Below are 27,444 nucleotides of genomic sequence, written 5' to 3' on the forward strand. Positions count from 1 at the left end.
ATCGCGATTTTTTTTTCTGAATTAACATATTACCGACATATCTTTATGTATGAACCATTTGAATGTCATACTTGTATTTTATGTGTTTACTACAGTATATACAATATATGTTGAAAGGAGGAAGCTTTTTATCGAATGTTGTAATATAACTTATAGACTTGAACGCATAAATACTTGATACAATTAGGTTGTATGTGAAGATTATTAGATAGAAGTATAGGTACATGGAATAACAAAAATAGTTTCGTGTTAGAGAAGCGTGACCAAAGTCCATACCAGATATATGTAGCTGAACAAGTAAATAGGTTAATGTGGCAATATGCGGGATTTGTACACATCGTGTGCAATGAAAGACGAAAGAATGGATAAAATTATATAGAAAAATAATCATGGAAGCTTTCATCTAGCAATGGATGAAAAGCTGAAAATGATAATTAATTTTTAAAGAGACATCTATGTGAAAACGTATTCACTATTTTGAATAAAATATTTAAAAAAAAGTTTTAAAAGTTTAGTTTTAATTTTTTACAGAAGATGTCAGGACTACAATTTCAATTTGTGGTTGTTTTAAACAGTACCTCGTATAAATTTATAGCAATTATTACAGCTATCGTTTGATGTATTGTTAATAAAATTTTATTTAGTAGTGTCAAAAGCCCGTCAAACAGATTTGTACTGCGTGCGTTTGCTACATCCAGATTGTTGTTCAATTGTGGTCTAATCGAAGGCTTTACTGATAAATTTTTGATTGAATATTATTCAAAAAGGTATTTTCTAAAACATTTAATTAAAATGTTAATAAAAATACAAACACTTTTGTACAAATTTTGATTAAAATATCCAACCCCCCCGAGTTTGATATTTTTTGTAATAATAAAAAACTTCCCGAAAGTTTTCAAAGTAGACCAATGATTTTAATCAATTATTAAAGTTGAACTATTCAAATATAAGACAAAGAAAAAATTCTCTGCCACAAATTGACGCAAAGTCTTAATTTTTTTATGTTAAACTTGCATCTTTATTTTGTCAATTGTTACACCGATAAACAAATTTTGGCCTTTTTACAAGCCTCTTACCAGTTTTCAATTAAGACCATTATTATTTCAATTCCAAAGTGATAATACAAAGCTAAAAAACGCTGGTCATGTAAACTCTTAAAAAATTTGGAGCGTATAATTTTTTAAATATAATTTGAGCATTTATTTTACATTTTTTTCTGAGCCTGATACCGCAAACGAGCAACGAAATTCATCTTTTTATCCCAATTTAAAAATCGTCTCGCATACATTCACTTAATTTTTTTATTATTTTTGAATATCTTATGATTTCACCGTTTTAAAGAATTTTTTAAACAAAACAAGACTGATTTTTCTAATACTACTTTTATTTATTTGAACGCACTCACCAAATATTTTTGCTGCTGGATTGATGCTTATTAGAAATAAATACAAGTAGCATAAAAACTAAATATTCCCATACTCGTTTCATATTTTCAATACCTACTTATGTATTTTGTTTATACTGAAGTATACCATCAATCTATTATTGTGTCAAATGTATCTGTTTATAGTTGAAAATTTATATTATAATAATATTGTAGATTTCCTTCATTTGTTTATACTCTTTCCTTACTGTTTTCTTCCATATAGTTGTCATTAGATATTTTTTCATTTACTACATTAAAAACAATTTAAATAAAACAATTAACGATAACGTTTATTTGTATAAAAATAAAATGATTTCGGGATCGAGTCCTTGTAAATTTTACAAAGCCAATCCAATAAATAAATACATTTACAATAAATAAATAAGTAACACTCAGCCGTTATATTTGGAATCTTTGTTTCTGTGAACACCTCTCCTGAAATTGTTCACTAGATTCGACCCAGAACGATCGAAACTGTCCCCTCCAAAGTGCTGACCAAATTGTGGGTGAGAATTGTGACCAAATTGGCCTTCTTCGTGAAACTCTTCTTCACCACCAAACTCCTCATATCCTCCATTAGACGCGTGGGGAAACTGAGGTGGTCCATGGAACTTATGCTCGTGGTGTACATTCGGAGATGGTTTCTTCTCGTTCTTATAACCACTGTTTATGTAGATTACCTTCTTCTCGTAGGTGTCTTGGAAAGCGTTGTTCCTCATAAGTGTGAAGACGGCCCCGACCAAAGCCATCTGGTTTAACATTCCCACCCCTAAGACCATCATCTTCATGGCTGGCAGGACGAAAGGCAATACTGCCGACATTATTAGAGGTGGTATCAAAAGCATAGGTACAATTCTGTAAAATGCCTTCTTTGGAAACTTCATCCCTCTAGGAAGCTGTAGCTCTGGATCTGAAAAAAAAACGATCGGATAAAAACCCAAACTTTGTCTCACGACCAAATCGTTTGCAAGCTAAGAAGAGGTATGTAAAAAGAGTATTTGGGTTAGTATTTAATATTTTGATGTCACAAAATTCAATCTTTTTCAATGTTATTTACGATTTGTATACATATATATTTCTATAGATACATATTTCTAAACAAAACAGGAGAAGCCCTTTATACAATTCAATAACGACACAAGTTTTATGTGTTCAAGCCGTATTTGATTGAAATTTTTGCAATAACTTATTCATTTTATATGCCTTGGAGTTAGTAGAAGCTCTGAAGAAAATCCAGGATTGATTCAGAGACATTTTTATTGAGATTTTAGCCAAATATTTACATAAACCATCAGAATAGACAAGTGGATAGCATATAATGCTTTGAACAGAGTGGTACGCGTTCAAATCCCACTGGTTTCTGCTGGTCAGACTTCGGATTTGTGACTCCAGGTCGATCGTACTCATTTTCTCGCAAAATCTCGACTTTTCAGCAATCTCGAATTTCGCTGAATTGAATAAAATGCTGCAAATTTTCAAATTTAACCATAGATGTCTCTGGATATTAATTGAAATGTATTTATGTACTTTCTAAAATACTTATAATATTTGTATCAAATGTACAATGTTTCTGACCAAGAAGGCGCATTGGGCTTACCTGTTAGGCCTTCCTGGTAGAAATTAAAAATAATTTTTTTTTTTTTAATAATTTTTCATTGTTTATTTTAATGCATGTTCAGCATATTTTATACAAATGCTTTAAGAATATTTTAGGTTATGTTAATTATTTTTATATAAACTGGATACTATCAAACTTTTGCATAAAAATACTGATCTTTCTCGAGAAAAGTACTAACCTAATAAATATACATATATGCATATTTTAAAACACTTATAATATATAATATTTAATAAAATTTAATATTATACAAACTTTCAATGAAAATACATTGTATTAATAATAAAAAAGTACGTATGTTTTTCAAAATGAAAAGTTAATTCGTTTTAAAACGTATTTTATTTTACCATTCAATTCAAATTTAAATATATGTACATACCTTCGATCGTGCAAATATTTTATTAAATAAATAAATATCAATAAAATTATTTAAAAATACACTCACCCTTTTTGATATTCAACATCAGTGTTCCATTCTTATCAGGAACGACTTCAACATCAATTCCAGGATGTAAGACCAACCTCGTCCTCTTGCCTTCGAACACACTTTTAATACTCCTGAGCATACGACTGTCAATATCATTTTCGCTCATAGCACTATAGCTTTCCCACGGAAAACCATGTTTGATCTCATCAACGACATCAAAATCAACAGACACGTCATTCCCACCGGCCAAAACACTCGACACCCTATCGATCCTATTCATCAAGAATATCTTCAGACATTTCTGCAAGCCAGTGGTACCCACACAATTGAACACTTTAACGGGCCACAGGTCTTCGACAGAGTCCTCCCTGGTTTCGTTCGCCGTTCTTTGTGTGGTCGATGTGGTATAGTCGGCTTCCTTATACTTCGAGGAGTATTTGGCAGATTCTATCGTGGTCAGCAGCAGCAGCAGGAGCAGCAGTAGGGGCTGTTGTTTAGACATGTCTTCGGAAACATTTGAGTGGTATGACTTCTGCGGCCGTCTCGGTCGAACTGGTCCAGCGTCCTCCGAAGCGAGACGACCAAGTCTGTTTACCCTTTTTGCCGATCCACTTGTGCTTGGTTTCGTCGTCGATGGTGGACTGGTATGGACTGCAGCCAGAGATGTTGCCAACGCTATCGCTCGTCTTAATTGTACAAGAAATGCTTTCGAGAAAAGCCTCCCGTCTCCGATTGCTCGACGTCGCGTGCAAGTCTCTAAATTAAAAGTTTCACTGACAATTGTATCGTCTTTTATTGTATCGTGGATTTTCCCTGCCATGAATATGAATAAATGTGAAACTTTGGAACGTAGAAAATGTTGCAAAATACATATACACCGGTAACTTATTTTATTTCATAGAACATGAACACTCGCCTTTACAGATAGCTGCAAAGCAGCGAGTGCACTTATACAGACACAATCAATCAATACAGTCGATATATATTTCCACTAGTGTTGTGCCTGTTGATTTCAACGGGTGGCTTCAGAGAGGATTTTATTTCTATTTTACATAGATATATACCAGGAAAGTCTAACAGATAGACCCCAATGCGCCTTCCTAGATAACACTGAGCAACAAAAAAAAAATACTAGAGCGGAGATTAATCAATCTTTACTAAGTTTGATCCACTGAATTCGAATATGATAATGACGTTTTGTAGGGTCGCTTTCATTTATGAGATATAAGCGATTTAAAAAATGTAAAAAAAAAAAACATTTTTTTTGGTTATTGCGGTCTTTAACTCTGAATCTAGTATTGCTGTGTTGAAAATGAGTACTGGAATCAATAGTCGGATATTTTTCCTATTGATTATGATATTTCTTTCCTTCAAATACTTATAATTAATTATCTAGTCAATTTTAAAAGTCAAAAATATATTTTTTTTTTCATATTATTATGTGTTTATTTGGCCAGTTTTTTATTTCACCACGTTTATTTTATTTTATTTTATTTTACAAAATCAATTAATCAAGCACACTCGTCTAACAGATTGCTCCAAAGCGACGAGTGTGCTAAAAAGATTAAGAAGTACAAAAGGAAATAATACAAGTTAAATAAACAAATTATTTATACAAATATACAAATTAAATAAGGAAAGGATAACTAAATAAAACATGAAATCATAATAAAATCATAATTAAAAACACTAGCTCAACCTTTCTAAATGGTCGCGACCTCCATAACTTAGGAAGTGGTGCAGATAATGAAGAGAGACGTGACAAATGTCAATGGCATATATAAGGATTGGTTTTCTAACTCAATATTTTTTATCCAAACGTACTAAATCGAGCAGCATTAAAGATTAGCACGGGATCAAACCCGGTAACCTCTCGGTACTAAACATAAACGCAACCAGAGAGCCATGCTATTGGCTGATACATGAATCAAAATAAAGTTATATGTAAATATACATAGGTAATATGTAAAAAATAGTCTAAGGTAAATTATAGGCGTGCGCAAGTATTAATGCGATATTCGCCCAGGTCGAAATGATGAATGAATGTGTGTGTGTGTGTCTTCGTGGATGTATGTATGCTTCCGCGCAGCGCATCTGAAGCTGGCGTCACTCGTTCTAAGTCAGGTATGGTGATAATAACATCCAATCCATTATTTAACAATGTTTTAATTCCTTGAAAAACATTGACCACTACAACTAAGATTACCCGTCTGGTTGTATTGATTAAACTCTGATTAAATCTCGGGATTTTGCTGTAAATATGTATAGTCACGGTCACGGAAACCGGAACGATCAGTTTTTCGATCTCTGGGTAATAAATCCTACATATGATCGTTTATTATTTCAGTGTTTTACTATGTTATTACTTAAATAGACATCCCATCTTCGATTTGAGCTCATGTTACTATTATAAAAATAAGTATTGCATTTTATTTTATACGTTCAATATTGCGGCAAGAAGAAATCTAGTAGTAAAACATCCTTCACATATAATCTGTTCCAGTTTTTTTTGTGATCGCTACATTAGGTCACAAAACAAACAAACCCATAGATCGCTACATTAGAATACTAACCACCACTTTCATGAATCATTTTGGCGTGCTTTTGAATCCAAATTTACGCGTAACTTCGTATGTTTGTAAGTCGTTCCGTTTTCCGTGACCGTCACTGTATATTTAAATAAAAAATCAAACAATAATTATATTTTGACTAATATTTATCAGTTTTTTTTTTACTTTTTCTTTAAACCAACACACAACCTAATCCAATAAATTTTAACACGTGAAAGCTTGAATGATTTTAAATTTATATTACACTGTTCGACAAATGACGACTTTTTTTTTGGTTCAAAGACGAGATATGACTTTTCTTATAGATCTATTTCCAGTGAACACGAATCTGGTAATAAAAATGTTGATTGAATCGAGATTCGGAGATATGTATATGTATGTATGTGTTTTTTAAATCGCGCAATTTTTTATATCTTGGTATTGTTCGGTCGATGTCCCAAAATCTGTCAATTTCCTGTTCAAAATGAATATTGGAATCTATAGTTGGCTATTTTATCTTTCATTTGTAATAAATTCTATTGATAACTGGCTTACCTCGATAAAATAAACGAATTTTTGTTATTAATCTACAAGAATAGTCAAAATATGTTTTTTTAAGTGTAATTTTATTAAATTCTCATATAAAGACAATTATCCCTATTAATTCAATTCAGATTCGTGTGAATACGAGTAAACACTAGTACGAGCTTTTAGCTCGCAATTTTACCGATTTAAAATTCAGCACACTTCCAATTAACCCTTTTCAACAAAAAACAAAAAATAGTATGACCAGAACACTATCCCAATAAACATCCTAATACGAACACTATCCCAATACGAATAAATTTCGCTACTTGTATATATGTATGTAATTGGATTATTGTCCAAGCTTTTCCAACAATATTTAAAATTAAAATTATAAACATTAAAAAATACTGTAAAGTAAATGATCAAGACGTCGAGCCGAGCTTTGAGACATATTGAATCGACTACTTTTCTATATCAGACGCAATTTCCGAGCAAAACTGCAACAACCGGTCGAGTCAGCTATGCATTAGCCGACTGCACATGCACTTGACCAGTTTGATTTCAACGATTCGATAAATACATGTATCTGTAATTTCTGCCGGCACATTCGCATTCGCACTGGCACAGTCGTTCGCAGAAGTCACATTTCTAACGGTTGATTTTATTAAAGAGAAAAAACAAAACACCAGTGGGTCAAACCGACAAAATACATAACGACTCCAGCGAACGATCCAGATCGTCAAAATTGGAACTGTTTTCCAACAATTGATTTTTCTGACTTTATTTTGATTTCTTTTCCCTTTACATTTATGTACATACGCGTGTTTTTTTTTACGTAGTAACAATAGATGAAATTTTATGATCATGCGAAGATCGGAACTCGAGATTTTGACTGATTCGAACTCAGAATCGATCACTGATTGCGTTTTCATGATCTAGAAAAAATGTATATGTATGTTGCTGTGTATTTTGGGGATTTTTTAAACACAGTTAGTCCTATCAAACTGAAACTTAGCACTGGTTTCAGAAATTCTTATCGACATGACGTAAATTTTTAAGTTGACCGGAAATGGTAGCTCCCCTTATAGGTGTCCTCTTTTTTTTAAGTTTTTGAATTCAATTATCTCCCAAACCGCCAACTGAATCGGACTGAAATTTTTTACATGTAATATAAATTATAAATTTTATAGCCTTATATTTTTTAAATATTCTTACCTGTACCGGAAGTAGTACTTTTACTTTAGAGAATCAAGGCTTTTTATCTTTTTCTCAGAAACCTTTTGGTTTATTGAACTGAAATTTCATATCTACAAGTTTAAGCTTAATACCAAGTTACGTATAAAATTTGGTAAGCGTTCGTCAACCGGAAGTGGCAGTTTGCTCTTGTTCGATTTTTCTTCAACTATTTGTTTCGACCCTTTTAACATGTGTACTCTCCACGAGAAAATTCAAGTTTAGTCCTTGTATCAATGTGATTAAAATAAAAAAAAAATCATTTAATTTAATAAACCGGAAGTGGGATTTTTTCCTCTTAGAAAAGTTAATAATGTTGTGACCACACGATTTTTTCCCCACCACTTAACCTATCAAGCTTAAAATTTATATTTGTATTATTTATGTACTAACTTAGATTTGATAAGGTTTCGGTTAGAATTTGTAAACCGCAAGTATTTTTTGTTTTTAAAACAATATTTCATTATTCTGACCTTTTAAATTATTTTTATCTTCTTTATATCTTATGTCAATGATATTTATAGTAATCTGAAGTAATAAAAAAATCTTTTGAAAAATCTTCTGAAGTAATAAAAAAAAAAGACCTTTTATTATATTATAATCAGAATTTCCTCACAAGTTACGTGCTGGTGCCCACATACCACTCATCATCTCCACGACATTGATCTAGGAAATGGTTGCTATGCAGACCGATTTTCACGCTTGGACAGTTTCCTTTGACCTGATAGAACGAATATTTATGTATTATATGTTCTAGTAATTGACTCCCCTATATACATACATTGTAGATACATATCTACAGAGTGGAGCGGAAAAAATACATGATTAGAATATTGAATATTTATTTTATTATTTTTATTTTTACATAGATATGTATATAGATATATACCAGGAAAGCTTGACAGGAAGACCTAAATGCGACTTCCTAGACAATTAATTACAAACAATGCAGCATTTTATTATTACATAAATCACTGTCTTTCCAGAAGCTGAAGAACACGAAATAACAATTAATTAATTATATAATACAATAATTAAGCCATTGAGACATCTATGGATTTTAGATTTGTACATATTTTTTACAAATTGTACATACAATAAATACAGAAGATTTTTTGCCAATTTTGATGAACCGTTTTAACAATGATCAGATAAAATTGGCTAACTCTAATAAGAAACGATCGATTTGGAGTCACAAATACCCCCAAATCTATGAAAACTTTAACTAGATATACATATACCAGGAAGGACTTACAGGTAACCCTAAATGCGCCTTCCTGGCCAATTATAAACAATGCAGCATTTTTATTATACAAGTCGCTGAATTACGAGACGCTGAAAAACTCGCAAATTAACGAGAGATCTATGAATTGTACATTTATCATACTCAAATAGTGGTTACATAGTAGGTAGGGTTATCATACTCACATAGTGGTTACATAGTTTTTAGCCAATTTTTAATCGGGAACCGTTTCAACAATGAAATCAGAGAAAATTGGCAAACTCTGATAGGAAACGATCGACCTTGTATCACAAATTTCCAGGTCTGACCAGCACACACTACAGATGTATTCAGAAAAAATCTTTTCAATCGAGGTCAGCTCATGGGATCGAACCAGGTGCCTCTCGGTGTTAAGCATTAGCTTAACGACCGAGCTACGCTGCTGGCGATATGTATATTTAATTTAAAGTTCGGATCATAGTGGCATTACAGGTAGTTCCTAATGCGACAAAATTGTCCAAACAAAATCAAAAAAATATATAATACTGAATATGAAGATAAATAGTAGTATGAATAATAAGTTATCTTAGCTTCTTTTATTAAAATTTATATTTTACTATGATTCCATTGCGGTTTTACCCTTGAGCGACACCCATGGTATTGAACTTGCACAACGAGCAGCGTGGACTAGCGATTAGCATATCATGCTTTCGAGCAAAGTTGTCACGTTTAGATTCCCACTAGTTGCTGTTGGCCAGACCTTGGTTTGTCGATCGTTTCCTTTCAGAGTATGCCAATTTTTCTGATTTTCATTGAAACGGTTCCTGTAAATTGGCATCTCATTTCCAATCTCTCTTGCAAATCTCAAGTTATTCGGCGTCTTGAGATTCACCAATCTCTATAATAAAACGCTGCAAAGATTTCGCTGTCGATGATGTTTATATGAATTCGCATTGTATAAAATGCTTGTATTGATTGTATAATTGTATTGTATCTGTTTAGTACACTCGTCGCTTTGGAGCGATACGTAAAGGCGAGTGTACATGTTCGATTGAAATAAAAATAGATAAATTTAAAATCATATTCAAATAGTGGGGACAAATAGTAAGTAGGATAGTTTTGCCAATTCGATGAGGAATCTTTTCAACGATGAAATCAGATAAATTGGCAAACTTTTTTTATCGAAAACGATCACAAATATCCAAGTCTGACCAGCAGCACTGCAGAAATACTCTGAATAAATTCCCTTCAATCAAGGTGAACCCAGGGCTTGAACGAGAGAACCTTTTAATGTTTAGCATTAACACGACCACTAAGCTATACTGCCGTAGTTTCAAATTAACAAAGTGATTCATCACTTTAAACATCACTCAATTATATCATTAACACAATATCCGGATAATTTTTAAATCAAAATTCTGGTAATTTGGAATTCATTTGGTTCAATGTCATCCGAATGACATCATCTTCAAAAAATGACTCTGTGGTGTAATGGTATACTACACAGTTCGGATTAGCTTCAGTAGTGAATATTTATTACTTAAATATTATGTGTATTTTCAATATATTGTTCGTCTGATTGTTTTTGCATATACCTATATAATGTGTGTACAAATTTACTGGCGTGCTCCACATTCCCAACACGTTATAATATAATATAAAAAAGTCCCACAATTTCACGTCAAAACAGTTTTCCTTTGACAGCTTCTGTATGTATATTATACTCGTATGTTGCTGTGATCGTGCACGTCAAAGACACGTTTTGCATCATTAAGGTTGCGAGTCGATGATCTTTTAATAGCGTGTTATTTGAAGCACGATCTTGTTATACATAATTTCGACCCGTTATATATAATATAAAAATTATCATTTAAGTAATCGAATCAAAGCCGTACGTTAGAAATAAAGTGAAAGGCCAGTTACTGACCATTATATCAACTTGAACTGTTGAAATTTTCTCAACGTTTGTAGTAATGCATCATCAAAACTAAATTTAGCATATTTACATTTTAAGATTCATAAGACATTACTTATTATATGACGTTTATATGCCCAACCTGTAACACCTGAGAAAAAGCCGGATACTTCATCGATTATGAAACAAAACTTATTACAATTTCCTTATGAAACAAAACTTATTACAAGCTTAATATAGAGTACATTTATTTTATGCCGGGAAGGCCTATCAGGTAACCCCAATGCGCCTTCCTGGCCAGAAACGTTGTACATTTGATACAATTATTATTAGTACATCAATTACATAATATCCACATATACATTTAAGGTCAAATTTGTAAACTTGCAGCATATTATACAATTCAGCAAAATTGCTGCAAACTCAAAATTAAGAAGAAAATGGGTAAAATGGCCAACTTGTTGGAACCGTTTCAGGTTCCCGGGTTCAAGCCCCGAGCTGTTCTCGATTGAAGGGAGTTTATTCGGAGTATTTCTGCAGTGCTGATGGCCAGACTTGAATATTTGTGATAAATCAAGTCGATCGTTTCCTATAAAAGTTTGCCAATTTATCTGATTTCATTATTGAAAAGGTTCCTTGTCGAATTGGCAAAACCATCCTACTTATTACATATTTGTCATCACTATTTGAATATGATTTCAAATTTATCCTTTTTTATTCACTCGCCTTCACAGATTGCTCCAAAGCGACGAGTGTACTAATACAAATTCAAGACGATCAATACAAGCATTTTATAAAATGCGAATTCATACAAACATCATCGACAGTGAGGCGTGTAGAAATTTTTGCAGCATTTTATTAATGAAACTGGTGAATCTCAAGACGCTGAATTACTTTAGATTTGCAAGAGAGATTGGAAAGGAGCGTTTAAATGAAAATCATAAAAATTGGCAAAAAACTCTGATAGGAAACGATCGACCTGGAGTCAATATTCTGTTATATAAAAATCAAAGAGCATTGTTTTTGTAAAAATTACACACTTATGTATGTAAAACCATTTGACAATATATAAACCAAATATTTTAATAATCATATAGTTAGGAATAGAGATATATGTACATAATTATAAAACTAGAAATAGGAATAAATTAATTATAGGTAGAGTTCAAAAAGCAAAAACTGCAGGAGGTGTTTTCCACGGAGGTGTTCAAATATACATACAATGCCCTTCCTGTGAGTATTAGAGGTGCTTTACAGGTAACATTGGTGCTTTCATGAGGGGTTTTAACCTGTGTGGAAGATGACGTAATTATATATTAAAAAGTGCAAAAAGCATTTCTTCGTTTTCTTTATAAGAAAGAGTATGGGTACTACCCATATATCTATCCTACTCCTTTCCTTTTGGGCATGCTTGGGTATAATTCCCTTGAACTTCGGAGAAACTTCTCGTTAATTCGTTTCGTTCTCCAGCTATTGCGTGGTAATACGTCATGCCCGTTGTTGCTGGAACAGTTGGGACTTTATGTCCCTAATAATTATGTGCGTGGTAGACATCATCATTTGATGGTTGTACCTGCTGCTCGCACAGTTCTTTTTCGAATGGCTCCTATTCCAAGAGCTATTCGACTTCTCAATGAAATCGTTGCTGCTGTCCCTGAATGTGATATTTTCCACCTTGGGGAGCGTAGATTATCGGATATTATTTTAAAATATTTATCTGGTAACCTGCGCTCATCATTACTTTCTTAATTTGAATGTGATGAATGAGTGGAATCTTAATCTACTCTCTTCCATTTGGGCCTCGCTGTGATTTTATTTTTATTCATATTTTGTTTTATTTTATTTTACTTTTTCTTTCTCCTTTGTATATTTTTATATACTATTTTAATTTTGTTCAGTGTAAACAAAGAATGGGATTTATGGATTTTATTTTTAATTTTTACACTTTTGTTATTTTTTTTCTCTCTGAATGATGTATTATTTTCCTTTTGTTACTTTTTTTTACTATTTTATTTTACCATGTTTTCTGCTTTTGCTTTTTTCCTTTATTTACAGTTTACTTGTTTTTTGTATCTTTTTCAAATGTAGGCCATTGTGGCGCATTAGGTTCTTCCTGTAATGCCACAATGGTCCAAAACTATTAAATAAATAAATAAATAAATATATGTAAATTTAATGAAATGCTATGTTTGGAATTATATTATATTATTTTATGATTACTAATTATAGTTTTGTTAATTTTTTTAACTGTGTTATTGTTGTTAGTTTTAGTTTAAAATTGTTAATTGTGAAATAATTCATTAGCAATTTTCTATTTAATAATAAATATACTTCGAACTGCTTTGTCTCCAAAACTTTCCTTCGATTTCTACTCATACGCGTACCACATATGATACATAATCAACTAAATGTAGATCACAACAATGCGACAGTACGAAATAACATGAGAATATATTATCATTGTGACATCTGAGGCACACATATGTACATAGACGATTCCGTTCAATCTCGAATGCAATTTCTCAGAACCGAATGGAGGCGCATCCGCTTATTGCCTTATATAGTAGACAGAGTGCATGTTGCATTTTTCAACAAAACGACCGATTGCGGCGATAAGTGCAGTGTAATTTTGGCATACAACCAGTGCACCTGAGTAAGTAACAATACTCCATAATACCAGTGAACTGCTGGGAACGCTTTCTTTACATACATGCGAAAGGTCATGGATATACATACATACATATATAAACTGCATGAGTGCATTGTTGCGGTGTAGCGGATGCTTTCGTTACGCGAGCGTGACAAGTGCGTGATGGACAGCTACAATGGTAGCAATTAAAAGGTTAACCCACTTGTTAAACGTATCGGCTTTTATTCAATTCATCATTTTAAGAGCATAAAGAAGTGGCTCTCAAACTAGAGGCATGCCATTGTCTGAAGACCGTGCATGCATTTTTTTGTTCATAGGAAACCTTGTTAAACGGTTTTAAACATCTGTTAACTTGGTGACTTCAAATCTCGATAGTCTCTGTATTCAATAGAATAAACTAGTACTGGAAATTACCGTAAAATATTTTGGCATAGTTCATTCCGTTGTATGTGGTCCATTTTGAATGTTCACAACGCGAAGTAATGGCGAAAGCACACAGAATAGTACGGAACGTCGCGTCCTTGGCTCTACGCTGTGACATTGGGTGTTCCCCAAACTGAATTCGGGTATAGTTACACGTGCAGAGTGCATATTTTATTTCTCCTACATTTCTTCAAATATGGGATTCACCGTTATGGATCACTGTCAAGCAAGGATAAATAATCAAGGATAAAATATCACCGAAAACACTCCAGGGCGAAATTTTTTGGGCTGTTTACCATGTATGTATATCGGTGCTGCTTTTTTTTCGCATGTTTGAAAGTATCTAAAAAAAAAACACGTACCACTAAGTGTGTTTTCGCCCTAAGAGATATGTAGCAGTGGCGTGCCGTCATTGGACTAGATAGAGACAAGGCTAGTCCCCAAAAATCTTTAAGCTAAAATTTTAAAATATCAACAATGCAATTTCAATAAATTCAAATTGCTATCTATATTGATATTGTTCACTCGGATAAGCAACATTCACAAACCGGAATCTGTCCTACCTGAGATAGTGGTAGTGGATTGGTATAGTATGGTCCGCCGCGTCGTTTGCTTGCACGGACTTGATGTCTCAATTCTGTTCCCTTCGCTGTACTGATTGTTATTTATGGGCGTTCCGTCGAAGTCAAAACATTTTTTAATTTACAAAACGTCTTTTCAAGCATCTTCAAGTAATTTTCTCTAAGAGTATTATGATTTGTGTCTACCAAACATCATTCTGAACTTTTTTTTTTTAAATAACAAATATTTACACAGAAATTTTTGAGAACAAATCTGGTAAGGGACTCGGCTTGTGAAACGATTCCCTCAGAACAAATCAGAGCGAAATGTACGTTAACAAATAACGACACCTTGGAATGTTGCATTCTCAATCTATTGTGCGACAAATCATTCAGAAGATTCAGTTTTGATATATTTTCAATCAATATGTCATTAAGAAAGGTAGGGTACTTAAAGGTAGGGATATTTTTGTTAGACTTCACAATTCATACTACACTTCAAGACAGATTATTATAATTCAAAAATATTTTTTTTCCTTTACGTTTACGTTTCACACGGTCTTCGTTTAAAACATAATTTTTTATTCAGTCACGGCCCACCACTGTTATGTAGGTAAATTTTTGGGTACGATATTTTGATGAATTAAAAGAAATAAATTATAACAAGAATTTCGTAATAGAAATAGGAATGTTCTTAAAACATGATTTTTCAAGAGTACAAGAAATATTAGGAATTTAACTGTCGCCTCTTCAGAGTAGATCCATTAGTAAATACTTATGAATTTCAATGAAATGTTTACTTTATTAAAATAAAAACAGCCTCTTTGGAGAACTTTTCGAATATATTAGTGGTTAATGCTATTTTTTTATTAATTCAAAATTATATATACATATATATATATATATATATATATATATATATATATATATATATATATATATATATATATATATATATATATATATATATATTGTTTTAAAGTTGACCATATGCGACACCATGCTAAAAATAAATATTTAAATGTAAAAAATAAAATTAATTAATTCGTCTGAAATAAAAGTGAATTTTTAATTGTCTAACCATTTAATGTTAAATAAACTACACAAATCACACTCAAAACTTAACCAGAGACAGACGAAAGATTGAGAAGTCTTAAAAGATTTTTCCGAGATATATTTTAAAGTACCATAATTTCAGACAGATAAAGCAGGTGCTCAAAAAATTCCACTAACTCGAATTGCGTAATTAAAAGCGTTGTTCACCTGAACGAATAATGTAGTTTGAAAATGAAAGCATTTCCGTTCAATCGACTCCTTTTACTTTATATGTATTCTGAACGTGCTAATTGTTTAGGTATCTGGGTCACTAAGGAAAATTAGATTTTAGCATTGCGGCTGAAACGTGCAACTATTTTCAAACGCCTAGTAAAATGACAATTAATATAATTTTTCTATAATAGATCAGGTTTCTCTTCATAAGTAAATAATAAATGTACCTTATTAACGCGATCTCTAATCGGAGAATTCCACATTTGAGCCGATTAATCATCATCGCATGGATGAATCTTTTTGCAACATAATCTAATGGAAATTTCTCATCTGATTCTAGGTTGCGTTGAAATCTTCATACTAAGTAACAATTTAATGTATTATTAGTCGAATTACCGGGCGTTGCTCGGGTAGGTGAAAGTCGCAAGTAAACATAACAAAATGAACTATTTCAGAAAATTTTGTAATCAGCGGAAGGTATACATCAAAACACTGTAAAATTTCTAGTGCTTCACAATTTCTAGTGCTTCACAACCCCTTATGTAATAACATTGTACTGAATTACAGAAAATGTAATTTTGGTAATTGCAGAACTAATTTATCATTAATAGATTGGTCTGATCTTTTTAATAATTTGAGCATTGATGAATCGGTCAGTGTATTTTACAACACATTATACAGTATTATTGGTGACAATACACCTACAAAGAAAATTGTATCTGACACTGGCCGATATCCAATCTGGTTCAGTAGATCATTGGTGAAATGTCTCAAGGAGAAAGCCAAAGTACATAAAAGGTACAAAGTCTTTGGTAATCCCAGAGATTACGACACCTTTGCATTATTAAGAACTCGCTCCAAGAGACTGTTGTCCAAATGCCATACTGACTACTTGTCATATATTGAATCCCGCATTTCATCGAACCCTAAATGCTTTTGGTCTTACACCAAGTCTAAATGCAAGGGTAATTCTTTGCCCGAAACTTTAAGATTTAATAACATTTGTGCCTCATCCGGCTTAGATATGTGTGAATTGTTTTCTGAATATTTTTCATCTGTGCATAACAATGATGATTGCTCCCTTTCATATGTGGACGCTCACATTGACAATTGCTCGTACTGCCTTGATAAAATATATGTTGAAAAAAAGGAGATTACTTATGTCCTATTAAATTTAGATGTAAATAAGGGTGCTGGACCTGACGGCATACCTCCATACTTTATTAGAACTTGTTATTTGGAACTTGTAGAACCCTTATTTATAATTTTTAACAATTCTTTATCTGCTGGTGTATTCCCTTCTAAATGGAAACTAGCCAATATTGTACCTATTTTCAAGTCTGGCGATAAATCACTTTGTAATAACTATAGACCAATAAGTATCTTATCCTGTTTTGCTAAAATTTTTGAATGTTTAACTTATAATCATATTTATTCTCATGTAGTGCCTAAAATTGCACAGGAACAACATGGATTTGTTAAAAAAAAATCAACCGTTTCTAATCTTATTGAATTCACTACCACAATTTATAAATATCTTAATACTCGTACACAAGTAGATGTTATATATACAGACTTTCAAAAGGCTTTTGACAAGGTTAATCACGGTTTGCTAATTCGTAAATTATCTAAATTTGGAATTCATGGAAATTTACTTAGATGGTTAACTTCTTATCTTAATTTGAGAAGTCAATTGGTTACAATTAAAGGTTTCTCATCTGCCCCTAAAATAATCCTTTCAGGAGTTCCTCAAGGTTCTCACCTTGGACCACTTCTGTTTATTATTTTTATTAATGACCTAATCCCCCTACTGAAGTGTCAATGCTTACTTTATGCCGATGATCTTAAGGTTTTCCATCCTATCAATAGTGAGTCGGATTGCTTAAAATTACAATCCGACATTGATATAATATCTGAATGGTGTAATGTAAACCTTATGCATCTCAATATTTCTAAATGCTTCTCAATGACACTTTCCAGAAATCGTAACCTAATTGACTTTACTTACAATATTAATAACGTAGATCTTACAGCAAAAAATTGTGCCAGAGACTTAGGTATACTTATAGATTCCAAACTATCATTTAATGAACATATTAATCATATTGTTACTAAATCTTATAAACTATTGGGATTTATTTGCCGAGTTGCGAAGCCCTTTAAGAATCCCCATACTCTGATTCTACTCTATTACAGTCTAGTTCGTAGTAATATGGAGTATGCCTCAATCATATGGTCTCCCTATTACCAAACTCACATTGAGCACTTAGAAACAATCCAGAAGCGTTTTCTGCGCCATTTATCCTATAAGACTGGTCTTAAAAAACTGTTACCATCTTATAATGACAGACTTTCTTTTTTCCATATTGCAAGTTTGTCTCAGCGTAGAAGGGTTTCTGATTTGTTAATTTTATATAAGATTGCTAATGGTATTCTTGACACGTCTGTTTTAAGCGAGATTAATTTTAACGTTAATGCCCGATTCACCAGATGCACAAATCTTTTTTATCCACCTATTTGTCAAAGCAACACCTCTTTCAATAGTGCAATCGTTCGTATATGCCGTATTTACGATAGCTTAGATGATTGTCCTGACCTCTTTAGAGACTCTTTTAGTATTTTTAGGACAAAGGTGAAGAAAATAATATGTGGTTGATTTGCTTCTTCACCCTTATAGTCTTTCTTTTTCTTTTTTACTATATCTGTATCTTTTTCTTTATCTGTTTCTTTTCTTTTTTTTAAAATCTTGATGTTTTTGTAATTTTACTTTTTTATATCACCATGTGGTGCTCACTGTAAATGGAATATTATATTTTTATTTATGTTTATTATTATTTTTTGTCTCATTATACAACTTTCTTTTTATATTTTATTCTGTATGTGTGCCTATTTAAATAAAATAAAAAAATAAAATAAAATTGGAAGTTGTATATTTGAATAGCAGACAATCAAACATTAATTTCTTATTTTAGGCTAGTTAAATTTTGAAATTACACTTTAAAACCCTTCAATTTATGCCGAAGTCAGGATCACCCAACCAATAAGAATGTCGCTTTTGATTTTTGATTTTTAAATGCTTTTTTTTATTACTAAATTATGTTCAAAATACATATTATATCTATTTTAATAGCTACTGATCTACTGATCATTTTCTATTTTACAATTTTAATTTATTTTTTTTAATAATCATAGTATTATATTAATCTAATGTTAATGTACAGCATAATAGGAGAAAGAGCTCAAAAACCTATTTACAATTCTTATAAATGCTCATAATACATCTAATACATCATATTTATTAAAGACCCTCTAAAGTTGACGATCTAAAGCAGATTGTGTTTAGGTAATCTGTGTTTATACCTGAAGGGTATAGACATTTTGTTGTAATTTTGTGTTAGTGTGGTTATTAGTGATTCTGTCATAGAATCTACTGGTTAGTTTGTTAGTAATGTCTGCAACAAACGGAATATTATTTATGAAATGTAGTTTTTTCAAGTTAGTATATATCGGTGTGCTATGAATTATTTTTAGGGATTTATTGTACATTATTTGGAGCTTGGAAAGGTTTAGTATTCGAGGCATTATTCCATACAGGTGAAGCATAGTGGTAATATGAGAATGTCGCTTAGAAACAAACAAGGATATGCCGGTTTGTCTGCAGATAAATATCTCTATACGTGCCAAATTTAAGTAACTTAAAATTGTTGTTTTACATATCAAACCGAAAGACATCAATTTTTATATGAATAATGCTAGCTAAACTTCCCTACACCGCTCTAACGAATTAAATTGAAAAACATATGTAATATTCCAAATTTGGTGAGCCTAAATTAATAACATTCTTCTCGAAAACTGTACCGATTCAGATTGCTTTCGTTACATGTATGTGTTTAATGTATTTTTTTCTTATTTCCACTGGTTTTCCCGATCCGGAAAAATGGCACTGTCCCTATGTTTCGGGGTCAGGGTCCGGCTGTGTGCCAAACGCGTCGTGACACTGTTCCGGTGTCCGACACACCGACGAACCGGGCAAATCGAGAAATAAGTGGGTTAAGCCCGGACACAAACCGGTACCGAGTGACCCGCAAATGCATTCCTGATTATGCCCGTTTCGAGGGGAAAAAGTCTCGAGCGAAAGGTCAACCCCAACACCATAAGAAACTTGAACGAAAACAGCTCCAACGTCTATTATCTTCATCAAAATCATCTCTCAATTGTACATATGTACATACATACATACATATGTAATCGACTTGCAAATTGTTTTTCGAGATAAATTTCCTTCAAACGCTTTCCCTATATAATTTAATATAATTTAAATCTATTTTTGATACTATTCACTAAGTACATGGAACTTAAATTCGACTACTTTACACTTAAAATAGATACTATTCACTCAGTACATATTAACCTAAATTCCAATACTTTGCACTACTTTAAATTTAAATAATTCTTACATAGTATCACGAACGCTTAGTTGAATAGTTTTCAGTTGGAAATTTAATGTTTCAAGATTTTTTTTAGAAAGATAATTTTATATTTTATTAGCTGAACCCAGCATGCGTTGCAATGCCAGATTAATGCATGCAATTCCCGTTTCCGTTTCAAGTGATAGTAAGTGATCAAATAACGTATCTTCAAACCCGTGTCGTCATAAACCAACTGGTAACGTGGTTACTAACGAACACATTTCCTTGACCTCACAATGGCGCTTCAAACTTTCACGTCGGTAAAATCTTAATTGCGAATATTATTATTAAGAGTTATTTTTTCACAGTAATCTTCCCGGACAAGCATACAACAAATCCTGAAAGTTCCATCTTAATCGGTTTAGTGGTTTAGGACCCTATACGAGACAGACATACAAACCAACAGATATTCAATTTTATGTAATAAACATATGTATGTATATATAGATTATTGATTTGATTTTTTGATTTTTAAATGCTTTTTATTATTACGAAATTATGTTCACAATACATCTTATATCTATTTTAATAGCTACTGATCTACTGATCATTTTCTATTTTACAATTTTAATTTAATTTGGTTAGTAATCACAGTATTATATTATTCTAATGCTAATCTAAAGCATAATAGGAAAAATAGCTCAAAAACCTAAATATAGATTATTGAGTTATCAAGGATCGTAAGGAAAAGTAAAGAAAAAATATGGTTGGTTTAAGACTATTTTTATTAGGAAAATTACAACCATGACAAGAAAAAAATAGGCAACTCAAAAATTACATGGAAAATTAAAATTACAATTTGTGTCCATAATTTTTGATACATTTGTAAAATAACAATTTGTGTCCATGGTTTTTGTTAAATTTTTAAAATTACAATTTGTATCCATTACTTTTGTTACACTTGTCAAATTACTTAAAATACTTTGTAACAAAAATATATAGACACAAACATGCAAAGTATCCGTTTTAAAGTTTAAATAAAGTAATAAAAGTGACAATAATTTTGGCTCGGGTGCAATATATTTGTTGAATTTTGAAATTTATTTAATGTTGAATACATTTAACTGAATTTGAATAATTTAATTTTTGTGCGATATACGTATGTATTTATTTTGAAAAAAATCTGGGCTGTTATGATGGCGTGAAACAACAAAATGAAATTAGCAATAAATTTTTGAAAATGATTTTCGGAGAATATTATTTTTCCGCAAAATTAAAGCACATTTAATAAAATGTTCATATACATACATATATACATTTCTTAAACATAACATACGTGTAGTTGAATTTTTATATAAATAAAATTTAATCACACTGAATGAAAATTATTAGAAAAAAAAAACAAAATCAAAGTAATGCTCGACTTTATTAAAGTTGTCTATACAAATTGTAAAATAGCTTGAACATACATACATATGTACATATACCTAACATATGGTAAAAATATTAAAATTTTAAATATAGTTTTTCCCTTTCAATGCATTTCCCCAGATTTTTATAAAATTTCTCCCAATTTTTTTTTTAATAATGATTTTAACCATTTTTTGTAGAATTTCGGAGTTCATAGTGTTCTGAAACTAGCTATTATATAATATATTAAATATTTTAAATGTAATTGAAGGATTGAGAATATCTATGTACAGTTAAAAAAAAGATGATGTATTTTCAGGAGAAAAATTTTGAGTTTTTTCACCATTAAAATAAAATAATATATCTATGTATATAATAAAACGATACGCAAAATGAGTAAAACATCAAATTATCACGTTTTGTGAACTTATGAACAATAGAAATCCATCATTTACAATAAGATATGTAAGATTCTTAAAGACATTTATTTATTTGTATTATAAAATGCTTATAGATTCCTAAAAAGTTTTGTTTTGTTTCATATTACACATTATGAAAAAACTATTTGTTCTACATACATACATAAATGCTGCTTTGGGTAACTTGAATATGTCGCTCTACTTTTTGCAAGAGCAAATTATCAATTCCGGTTTATTTTTTATTAATTCCAACTGAAACACGTTCAGTTAAAAAAAACATATGTAAAAAACTTTGGAAAATTAACACAATAACCACATATATAATGTAAGACAATATATGGTAGATCTCGTGTAGTAAAAATCCCAATATTCAATTAAAACTTGTCCATTTTAAAACCTCTTATGCTGGCACGATATCAAAATTAATTAAATTCAATATCTTTGAACATGTCTGTATTGGAACTTATCACGATCAAAACTGCGTACGTGATTTGCTTACAAATTGAAAGCATTGTTAAAGTTTACCTCACGCAAGCGGTAAATCAGTACAATTTTAATTTGATTTATTTAATTCAAAATAAATAGACAATTGAAATAATTGGAATATCATCAACATTTATACAGCATATTCTTCTTACAAACATTCCCAAGACAATGTAGGAAAATGGTTTTTAATTATTTAACCAGTCAATTCAGAGTATGGCATGCATTACCGGCTTTCGGTAATCCGGTTTACCGGTAATTATGACCAAATTCCATTACCGAATAATTTTTAAATTCCTGGTAATACCAGTAAAATAATAATCTCAATAAAAAAAAGTCTTAGCATTAGTTTTGGAATTTTCAATAAATTCCAATAGTAAAATATTAAGCAGTAACTCGCCAAAACAATATTTTTATTTTTAAAAGCTTAAGAAATTCGCAAATGAGCATACATATATACATACATACATATGTTCATACGTACAGAATATTATCAATGAAGATGTTAAGATGGTTCGTTATTTAGCTTTGAACGTCAAATTAAGAAAGAAATTCAGGTTTGTATATGGGTCTACGTGACGAGACAGAATTTTAAATTACAGAAAACACAAATATCGGAAGACAAAGATCGAAAATCGAAAGATCTTAAGTCAAAAGATCAAAAAAATGGTGCATGGTAAACGGTACATACTCACTTAATTTGCGTTAGCAGGGTACAACAGGAACAAGAGGAACAGGCTTTTCCTCCCGTATTCTGCGCGCGCACATTAATACGGGAGGAGAAACCTGTTCCTCTTGTTCCTGTTGTATCCTGCTCGCGCAAATTAAGTGAGTATAAACCGTTTACCATGCACCATTTTTTTTTTTTTTTTTTTGATCTTTCGACTTAAGATCTTTCGATTTTCGATCTTTGCCTTCCGATATTTGCGTTTTCTGTAATTTAACATTATGTCTCGTCACGGAGACCGAATATAATTTTATAATATTGTTACGTACGCCGCGGATTGAGCGAATTGCACTTAGACTAACGGATATCTGTTATCGGATTAACTAAATGCATGCACTTACTTCCGAAGATTATATCTGGACTCTAAGTGCATTTAGGCTAAACAATGACCGTTATTAGTTATTTCTCAGAATCAGTACGGGAAGACCCAATGTCTTGGAAATACATATCTGAATACGTGACTATACAACAGATAAACAGATTAGGCGTCCTGAGAGATCTACCCTTTATAAGGCGGTACGTAGGCGATATAATTCATTCTGGACTTAGCCGTGACACTGCGTGTATCTCCTGAATCATCAATAAATGCTGTGAAACGACTGTTGGCCTTTTACTTGGATCCTCCACCCACCCCTACGCAACAATATTAAATTTTTGATATTTTCACATTCTCGGCAAATTACCGATAAATAACCGGTAAACCGGTAATGAATAATATTTCTTACCGATTCCATTTTCTGGTAATTTGCATGCCCTAATTGAGTGCACACTACATATACATACATATGTACAAGCACGAATTAGTTTACACTTATTTTTTATTCGAATTTGTCTTTGCAAATTTTTCATATACCGTTTTATCATAAAATCGATAGTTACAATAATACTTCCAGTTTAAGTATCTTAAACAAATTTTGTTTTAAAAACCTACTCAAGCGAACACGTAAACTATACCTACATATACAATAGCGATTTTTATTTGTTTGATTTCCTTTATTTTTCCGTCGATTGATAAACAGATGCGAAATTCGGTTCCTTTCAAACAGTCATTCTAACGGTATTGCTAGTCGAATTTCAATACAGTGCGTCGAGGAATGCTTTGACAAATTACTACAGAAGCAGTTCAATGCGCTTTCGATGCAAACATTCGAGTCACTTTTTGCTTCCACCAAACCATTTGTTCCTATTACAAGAAGTCAAATGTGCAAATTCTCAATCAACAAAGGCTTCCGACACAATTTTGATGCATACACTTCTTACCTATGAGTGAAATTTTTTTTTGGTATTCGGCACATCATAAAGTATGACTAGTGGCACCCTTTCGTCGCCGCATTAATTAATAACGTTCGTTTTGGCTGACGTGAATTCTAATCAGCTGGAGCCTTTATATCGGCGGGTGCTCCTAGCAAAAGGATCAGTGCAATTTTGACAATCGTCTAGCGAACACTAACTACCGATTCGAATAATTCGAGGAAGATGGCCAACATAAAGGATTTGAGAAGGTTGTTAGTTGTAGTGCTAGTGGTTTTGGCAGTCACAGCCCAGCCAGCAAATTGTGACGAGTCCCACGAGGAGAGCCAAGATGTCCAAGATGGCAAGTTCAAAACCTTTTCCTAAATCATCAACATCAAACTTAAAGTTCCTACATTTTTCGTACTTCTTATGGCACTCGTTTCCTTCTACACACATTCAAGTATCTCGCACATTCCACTGAAAGCACATTCATTCACTTTTGTCTGATTTACAATACATATGTCCTTATACATATCTGTATATTCGGTGTTCAAATTTTACATCAATACCTCATTGATGACTTTGCTTTTGAAATAATACACAAATTTTAACCATTTGACGCAACCAAAGTCATTTCTAGTATATGAGTAATCATATAAAAGTGGTTCACTTTTATTGAAACTATCAACCTAAATATTTCTGTATTATCATATAATCTATTGCTATTATACATTTCTTACTACCTACATACTTAGTTTGTACAATTTTCATATGTATATTTCGGCATCTTCTTACTATTTGTACCATTTGACCTATTCTTTTGTACTTCTGTCCATCATACATTTTTAACTAGCTTTTGCCATTTTATTATATATGTATGTTAGAGTAAGAGTGTAAAGCTCGAATCAGTATACACTGACTAGTAAGTGTATGCATCATCAAAATCACCCAGTAACAGTATTCATGAAAGAGTGAATGAACACGTTTACTAGTAAATTAATACACTAGCTATCCGTACGCAGTAAATGTTCACGAAAGGAATAAGAAGTTGACATTCTTAACAAGTATAAAGTCGTCCAATGATGGATTTAACTAAAAACTGAAAGAATGCTACACTATATCGAAGAACATACATATGTATTATGTATTAATGAACAAAATAAATTGTAACCTAACCTAAAATCTAAATAATACGGATATACGTAGTTTTAAAACTTCTACAGTAGATTTAACCTTGTTAATTATTGTCTATTTCGTATCAATTCAACAATACATTCGTTATTTGAACACAAACAGTTATATTCTTGAGCATAAAATTCATTGGAAGAGCAAAGTGAAACTTTGGTCAGCTGTCAAACCACTCAAATTTCATTCCTTAGCAGATTTACTAATGCACAGCAGAAAGTGCATGAATTTGCGCGTCAGTGTATAATTTGTCTAGTAAGAGTATCTGCGAAATCTTAATCGTCGTAAGCTTTAGCTAAAAACCAAAGCTACTGTACACACTTACTAGCCAGTGTTTACTGATTCGAGATTTGATGCTCTTATTGTGACATATATGTATGTATATGTAATAACTAGACACCGGATAGTCACAGTGTTATCCATTGTTGTAAATCCTTTGTAAAAAAGGTTCGGCAAACCTTTAACAATGCATTTACAACCTTTGAACAATACGCGGCACCTTCTGGGTCCGGTGACTAGTAATAACCAAGGTACGGATATTTATTAGCGAAATATGCTTGTGAAGCATTTTGGTATACATAGCGTCAACTTCGTAGAAACCCTTTTTATCTTTTGTTTTCAGCACTGTTGAAACGTGTATTGTTGTTTAGGATTATCATAACGACTATCCTTAGTCTACTTATAACTCTCTTACATTGAATATAATTATCTTCTTAGTGCACTTGATAGACGGAAAATTTTATCTGAAACAATTCTCTCATAGACCATAGGACACTATATTGTTGCACAAAAATTACTTTGCCAGATATAAGTGAAATTGGAATATATTGTGATTAAAATATACATACAATTGCTAACATTGCAATATTTAATTAGGATTGTTTATAACTCAATAATGGTCTTAATATAATGACATTACCTTAGTGTAATTTGGTATAACTTGAATAATAAGCAAAATAGTATATATAAATAAAAATAGTGTATATAAATAAAATAATATCAACTTCAAAAGTAATTTGAGGCAGAAAATACATAGTTAGCCAAAATTTCATATCAATTTGAATTGTAAATAGGTTTTTGAGCATTTTTTCCTATTATGCTGTACATTAACATTAGAACAATATAATACTATGATTACTAACCAAATTAAATTAAATTGTAAAATAGAAAATGATCAGTAGATCAGTAGCTATTAAAATACATAGATATAAGATGTATTGTGAACATAATTTCATAATAATAAAAAGCATTTAAAAATCAAAATCAAAAGATCACTTTGACGATTGGTCAAAGTGTCAAAGTGACCCAACTCGAGACCTAGCTTTTAAAAACTATTAACTAACTACCCATATAAAACAGCTGTCAATTGTTAAATAATACTATATCTATTGGCAGACCAGTTGGTGGTCTCTATTTAAAAAAAACACTATAGCAGACAAAGTGATAGACATTCGTCTATCCATTTCGTAGCATCATTGTCGATGAACTTACTTTAAAAAATGTTTTTATATATATGTATGTATACACACTTGAATACTTTTGATTGAACTCACATTTTGAATACTTCAACAGAAGGCAGGACATTCGGACATCACTTCTTGAAGAGAATAAGCTTCGCAATGATACCGATGGTGTTCAAATTGGGCATGATGACTACTCTATTAGTTACACTGACCATCATGTCAACTAAAGGATTAGCAGTGGGTGTACTGCTTCTGATCTTAGCTATCAGCCAAGTGAGTTTCTATTTTGACACAT

The 27,444-nt window shown here is 31.7% G+C and overlaps 2 protein-coding genes across 2 annotated transcripts in view; one reads left to right on the forward strand and one right to left on the reverse strand.

The window, feature by feature from the left end:
* The window catches only part of LOC143910569 (caspase-3-like), a 427,954-nt gene that overhangs the window by 65,194 nt on the left and 335,316 nt on the right, over window positions 1-27,444 (forward strand). The window lies entirely within an intron of this gene.
* Window positions 1,697-4,154, reverse strand: LOC143911054 (uncharacterized). Its single transcript, XM_077429776.1, has 2 exons — window positions 3,490-4,154; window positions 1,697-2,336 (listed from the first exon to the last, which is right to left on the reverse strand). The coding sequence occupies exons 1-2, from the start codon at window positions 3,971-3,973 to the stop codon at window positions 1,819-1,821; spliced, it is 1,002 nt and encodes a 333-aa protein (XP_077285902.1). The 5' UTR covers window positions 3,974-4,154; the 3' UTR covers window positions 1,697-1,818.

The sequence above is a fragment of the Arctopsyche grandis genome, chromosome 4, assembly GCF_051622035.1.
Source record: "Arctopsyche grandis isolate Sample6627 chromosome 4, ASM5162203v2, whole genome shotgun sequence".
Taxonomy (NCBI): domain Eukaryota; kingdom Metazoa; phylum Arthropoda; class Insecta; order Trichoptera; family Hydropsychidae; genus Arctopsyche; species Arctopsyche grandis.

Coding starts and splice junctions, on each gene's coding strand:
- LOC143911054 (XM_077429776.1), bottom strand. CDS start 3,973: ATGTCTAAACAACAGCCCCTACTGCTGCTCCTGCTGCTGCTGCTGACC. Junction 2,337..3,489: donor GATGTTGAATATCAAAAAGG/GTGAGTGTATTT, acceptor TTTTTTTTTCAG/ATCCAGAGCTACAGCTTCCT.